The 6,495-nt window shown below is 54.4% G+C and overlaps 1 protein-coding gene across 1 annotated transcript; it reads left to right on the top strand.

Annotated features, from left to right (window-relative positions):
- The first annotated feature begins 664 nt into the window (after positions 1 to 664).
- Positions 665 to 3,217, top strand: SOX17 (SRY-box transcription factor 17). Its single transcript, XM_048508078.1, has 2 exons — positions 665 to 1,258; positions 2,109 to 3,217. The coding sequence occupies exons 1-2, from the start codon at positions 961 to 963 to the stop codon at positions 2,936 to 2,938; spliced, it is 1,128 nt and encodes a 375-aa protein (XP_048364035.1). The 5' UTR covers positions 665 to 960; the 3' UTR covers positions 2,939 to 3,217.
- The last annotated feature ends 3,278 nt before the right edge of the window (positions 3,218 to 6,495 follow it).

Raw genomic sequence — 6,495 nt, forward strand, 5'->3', positions numbered from 1 at the left:
ATATCGACAATATATTCAATTGAGTTTACTGCCAAGAAACTGTGTTTAGCACTGCATTAAAACTGGATTGTTTGGCTGCAATCCTGGGTGCAGTTACCCACGAGTAAGATTCATGGAATAAAACAGGAGCAAATAATTTAGCAAACAATTTAAGTCCACTTGGTTCTAGTTAAGAAGAGTTCCTCCCAGGACAAAGGAAACAAAATCGTTTATTTCTTTGTAATAACAAGCTATGCTTATTTATCCAGTGCCTTTCAAATTAAAATATTTCTAAAAGGCACATGTAATCCATATTGCGTTTTGTGTGGTTTCCTACATTTAAGGACTCACAGAAAAATGATAAACGAAAGCATTATTTGAAAGCAGAAGAAGCTACAGACACATTTCACTGGCCAGTATAAAAATAGCGTTTCTTAGATAGGGTTTACTGTGACACTTCCGGAATAGGAAATATTCCCAGCAGACAGGAAACAGACAAAACAGGTCTAAGATGCTTTATTTTTCCTAGTGCGCATAAAAACAAAGAACATAAACAGAGTCCTCCCTTGAATAACTGCTGCTTTCTGTCTCCCCTTGACCCCAAACAGTCAATCACCCTTTTTGCATTTCTCACTGGGAGCCTCATCACACTTACTTGAAAGTAGATCCCATTGGTCTCAATGGAATTTACTTCCACGTAGCCTCCAGTCATGGAAAAATCCACTCATCTCTGGAAAGGTGACTCCCGGCTGGCTGCTGCACAGGTGAATTGCAGATGAAACTGGTCCTCTCCCCGCCGGCGGCGATTATCTCAAGCCCCGCCCACCAAGCCCCATTGGCCATTGTCCAGTTTAAACCCAGTCGCGCGGGGGCAGCTGCAGCGAGTCCAGGCTTATCGCCGCCGGAGCCCAGATCCCCCCCGCCGCCCAGTCACCTCCCGGGAGGACGAGGGACGGCCCGGTCCGGCAGAGTGTCGTGGACATGAGCAGCCCGGATGCGGGGTACGCCAGCTGCGAGGACCAGGCCCCGGGACCGTGCTCGCTCCCTCCGCTCATGATGCAGTGCCAGTGGGCAGAGTCGCTGAGCCCCCTGGCCGACGGCAAGGGCAAAGCCGAGGCCGCCGTCGATGCGGCGCAGCAGGGCACGGCGGGCCGGGCCAAAGGCGAAGCCCGCATCCGCCGCCCGATGAATGCCTTCATGGTGTGGGCCAAGGACGAGCGCAAGCGGCTGGCGCAGCAGAACCCGGATCTGCACAACGCCGAACTGAGCAAGATGCTGGGTGAGTGCGGTGGGCAGGAGCGGCTCCGGCGCCGCTTGGGTGCGCGTTTGGGTGGCGGCGACGAACCGCGCTTTCGTTGGGTGGGGGTGGGCAACCCTCGATTTCCCCCTCCGCTACATTGTAGCCGCTACAGCAACACATGGGGGATATACTGTACTTATGGAAACCCCCCAACTTTTCGGTGGTGGCTACTGACGCTGCGATCATACGTTCATGTAACTGGGACCTTTGGTAGCTTCAGTGCCGTTTACCTCCAAGTAGACCTGCTCCTCCCTAAAGCAGATCTGCTTCTCCTGGGCAAGAGGGATTTAGGAAGCTGTAGTTCAGGAGGGCACTTCAGCGGGGGAGGGTGGGAGGCCCGCTGCTGAAAAGCGGAGCGAAAGGGCCCCTCGCTTGGGTCACCCCAGAGCTGCGGACTAGATTCAGGTCCCAGCACCTTAGAGACCAAGCAGACCTCCTGGCTCTAACTTCTGAGAGTCACGGCGGCCTTCCTCCCTCGCCTCTGACACCAGCAGCAAAACCTAGTTTGTTCTGTGGAAATCTCGGTTAAGCTGCCCTCCTTGGAGCGGAGACAGGGGGACTAGCGGGACAACCCCCCCCGCCCGCCCGCCCAGCAGCGACACTTTATCCCTCCCTCCAGGGGGTTGTGGCCGCGCCTCGGGTAGGGCCTTGGCAGCCAGTCCGGGGGGTTCGCTCCCTGCAAGCCCCGGTGGGGACCCAGGTCGGGTGTTCGGCGCGAGGCGAGGGGTGGGGGTGTCCGCACTAGGCTCCCTGCCGAGCGTTCGCTGAACCCTTCTCTCTGTCCCCTCTGTCTGTCTGTCTGTCTCTCCTTTGCTGGCCTCCCTTGCAGGGCAGTCGTGGCGGGCGCTGTCGCTGGCCGAGAAGCGGCCCTTCGTGGACGAGGCGGAGCGGCTGCGCCTGCAGCACATGCGCGACCACCCCAACTACAAATACCGGCCGCGGCGCAGGAAGCAGGTCAAGCGCCTCAAGCGCGGCGACGGCGGCTCCAACGAGGGGGGGAGCGGCTTCCTGGCGCCGCCGCCCCACCACCCCCAGCTGGGCCTGCCCGGCGAGGCCGGAGGCGCCTGCGACGTCCTGGGTCTGCCTTACCCCGAGCAGCCCGCCTTCCCCGCAGGCGGCTTCCACTACCGGGACTGCGCGCCTCTGCCGCTGCCCGCCTTCGGGGCGCACTTCGGCGGCGGTGGCTACAACCTGCCCACCCCGGAGCCGGAGTCGCAGGGCGGCCCCTGCGCCGAGCCCGCCTTCTTCCCGCCGTCCGAGGAGGGCGGCTGCCTGCTGGGCCCCTACGGCTACCCCACGCCGCCCGGCGCCGAGTACCCCTGCAACGTCGCCCCCTCCAGCAGCAACGCCGGCCTCTTCCGCAGCCGCTTCCCGGCCCCCCTGGCTGCCTTCCCGTCCGCGTCGCCCGCTCAGGATCCCGCGCAGGCCCCCTGCAGACGCGCCGAGGCCGCCGTCGGGCTGGAGCCCCTGCAGGCGCCCGACGTGGAGCTGCTGGCCGACGTGGATCGCGCCGAGTTCGAGCAGTACCTGCCCTTCGGCTGCCGGTCCGCTGAACTGGGACTCAACTACGCCGGCCCCGAGGCCTCCGAGCCCGGCTCGGCAGCCACCGCCTACTACTGCGCAGCCGCGGGCGGCGGAGGCGCCTACCCGGAGCTGTGAGGGTCCGGCAGACCCAGCCGGGGATCGCGCGGGCTCTATTTATTGTAATTTATTGACTGCTCGCTGCTGGAGGCCCCGGAAGACTGGCTCCGGGGGAGGCGGGGCGGGAGGGGGCCTGCTTTCTCATCCCTCCTGCAAAGTCTTCCGCGTGACAAAGAAAACCTGCCCAGTGTCCAGAGTGGGCCATGTGGGCTGGCAGGAGACTGTTTGGACTCTCCTGCTTTTCTACAAGTGACTGGGTGGGGTGGGGGGTGGGGCGGGGGGGTGTTGTACAAAATGATTTCGGACTTCTTGTCGCCAGTACTCCGGTAAAGTTTGACATGGAAGGAACACGCCAATAAAACTCAGGTGATTGTGACAAGGGTTCCGTGTCCCTCTGCTTTCACCCATTTGAAAAGGGGCCGCAGGAAAACGCATTCTGGAATTCGGAAGACACACTCACTCCGCCACGTAGAGTCTATCCTGCCTGGTTGTGGTGCCAAGAAAAACCCTTCACAATTTGTTAGGCTGATTCCGCAGGGCCAAAAACAGCAGTGTGAAAATGGTGTGAAAACAGTATAAACCCTTTTACACCCTTTTAAACCCTTTTAAACCATTTTCACACCATTTTCACACTGCTGTTTTTGGCCCATGCGGAATCAGCCTTAGTGTCACTTTAGTTAGCCTTAAATGGCGTTGCATGGCTTTAATTTGTGAACTATTGGGGAAATGGAGTGTTGTGGGGTTTCCGGGCTGTATGGCCGTGTTCTAGTAGCATTTTCTCCTGACGTTTCACCTGCACCTGTAGCTGGTATCTTCAGAGGATCCTCCTAAGGATCCTCTGAAGATGCCAGCCACAAGTACAGGCGAAACGTCAGGAGAAAATGCTACTAGAACACGGCCATACAGCCTGGAAACCCCACAACACTCTAGTGATTCCGGCCCTGAAAGCCTTCGAAAATACTGGAGAAATATTCAAGAAGCAAGTAAGCAGTGCCTTCCTCCCACCCCCAGCCACCATTTGTGTAAATACTGGAAAATATTTGCGCCCCCCCCCCCCATACTCTACACGGAATTGACTTCCCAGCAAGTACATATTAAACTTTTTGGAACTTTTGAGAACAGACCCGACTATACTTTAAGGTCTCTAGTTTGATTTGCAAAGCATTTAAGCTGTGAACATTTGATCTCAATAGCAGTTGATATTAAAGGTAAAACGTTTTGCCTCAAGAAGTACAGCTCCGGCAAATAATTTTTAGAGAAAACTAGCTTAGGTACAAGAATGTTCCTTTCGTGGCTGTCACATAACTTTCCACTCTAAATACAATGTGAGGGAATTAAGCTGGAGGGGTAGGGGGAGCATTTTACATATGCTGGCATTATTCGAGAGCACCCCTACACTTTTTTCTTTCCCCCATTGCAAAACAGCCAGTGACCAACCATGAGAAAACAGCTTCACCCAGAGAAAGGTTGTTTGGCCAGAGTTTTATTGCAGACTCAATATTTAAAGTGGATCCTCATAGCCCTCGGGAGCATTCTGACTCAGAAACCCCACTGAGTCCTGTGAGATTTATTGCTTGGGTTGTACTCATTCCGTCGGCGAGGTTAAGACACAGAAGTGTTCCTACCGCAGCGCTGATTCTGCTGAGCCTCTGCTGGAAGAAATACATCTAAGAGACATCCCGGTGTCGATCCTGCACAGACACACCCTCCTAAGCCTGTGAACCGTGTGCCAAATCGGGGGTGGGGGGGTCTCTTAAGAAGGGCGTCGAAGCTGCAACTTCACCCCTCTATTCTCAGGCAGCCGCCCTGTGTCTCTTCTGGAATTGCCTGAACTTGTGTACCGGTAAACTGAAACATGAAATCAAACGTCCTTATTCAACATTTTTGATCCAAATGAAATATTTGCCCCCCCCCCCCCCCCAGTCTACATGAAATGGACTTCCCGGCAAGTACGTGTTAAACTTTTTGGAACTATTCAGAACGACTAGACCTCTGTCTCTCTAGTTTGATTTAACTTGGTTAAGAAACGTTTATCCCCGACAGTGAGGTTCCCTAGAGCCCCCCCCTCCCCCGCAGGTCGAGTTCTTGGGTGGCCCCTTGCCGGCAGCGTCCCGGGCTAAAGTGGTCTCTGCTCTGGCCAGAAGGAAAAACAACGTTTTCGCCTGCCGGATTCAATGTATGTCTCGCAGTAAAGGGCCATTCCGAAAACCCGAGGCCAAAGAAATAAAATACGACCCGTTTCTGTTATCACCAAATTGCTCTGATAAACATATTCTCTCCTCAGCCTCTCCCGACCCTCCTGCTCCTGCTCCTGCTCCTGCTCCTGCTCCTGCTCCTGCTCCTCCCCTCCTCCTCCTCTTTCTTCTTCTTCTTCTTCTTCTTCTTCTTCTTCTTCTTCTTCTTCTTCTTCTTCTTCTTCTTCTTCTTCTTCTTCTTCTTCTTCTTCTTCCTCCTCCTCCTCTTCTTCTTCTTCTTCTTCTTCTTCTTCTTCTTCTTCTTCTTCTTCTTCTTCTTCTTCTTCTTCTTCTTCTTCTTCTTCTTCTTCTTCTTCTTCTTCACAGCGAAGCAATCCATTGATCTCAGACAACCTGAGCCCAGCTTTACTAACAACACTCCCCCCCCCCCAACTGCGAGGGGCCTTGCGGCCGTGAATCTATTCCCCCGCAGCAGCATTTTTCTGGGTTGGCATAAAGGAGAAGAGGTCTTGGCTTTCAAATGAAAGACTCTGGCTCCTGCCCTATCCGCTGCAAATGAAGGGGGGTTTCTTCAGCTGAAAGAGGAGCGATTCCCTTTGACCACCAAAAACGGGATCTGCGTGCACAAAAGGCATATAGCACGGGGACGGAGTAAGTAGAGAAAATGGGTACTATTGAGTGGAAAACCTGGGTGGATTTAAACCCGACGGCCCTTTTCTATGCACAGGGTCTCGCATGCAGTCCAGATGTGCTGGTCCCCTCGCTGGCAGAGAAGAAAACGGGGGTGAGGGGTGGGGGGCTTTCAGCGAAAATAATGGCAACATAAACGATTCCTCCAGAGTCGGTGCCACAGCCACCCAGTCAGAGTTCTGACTCTTTTCAACAGAACAACAGCCCTTTCCGCACATGCAGAATAAGGCATTTTCAATCCACTTCCACAATTGTTTGCAAGTGAATTTGGCTATTCCACACAGTAAAATCCAGCTGCAAAGTGCATTGAAAATGGATTGAAAGTGCATTATTCTGCATGTGCAGAAGAGGCCTTAGATAGGCTGTTGTGGGTCTCCAGGGCTGTGGGGCTACGATCTGGCAGTTTTCGGTCCTAACATTTCGCCCGCATCAATATAGGCTGGCATCTTCAGAGGCGTGGGTGTCTGTCTCTGCGCGGCTTTAAACCTTGCCAGTTTGAGCAGAACTTTGTGAACTGCCCTTGTTGAACAATTGGGTGGGAGCCCGTTGGTTTGAGTAACCCGACGGTCAGTTTCTTCACACTTGGAAAGTTTTGGGACTGCGAAATTGATCCTCTTGACGTTTCCCGAGAGCTAGACAACAGAGTGCAATGGTAAGGAACGGGCTTTGGCACTAACGGGATCCTGACGT

The sequence above is a fragment of the Sphaerodactylus townsendi genome, linkage group LG09 (assembly GCF_021028975.2).
Source record: "Sphaerodactylus townsendi isolate TG3544 linkage group LG09, MPM_Stown_v2.3, whole genome shotgun sequence".
In the NCBI taxonomy this organism is placed as follows: domain Eukaryota; kingdom Metazoa; phylum Chordata; class Lepidosauria; order Squamata; family Sphaerodactylidae; genus Sphaerodactylus; species Sphaerodactylus townsendi.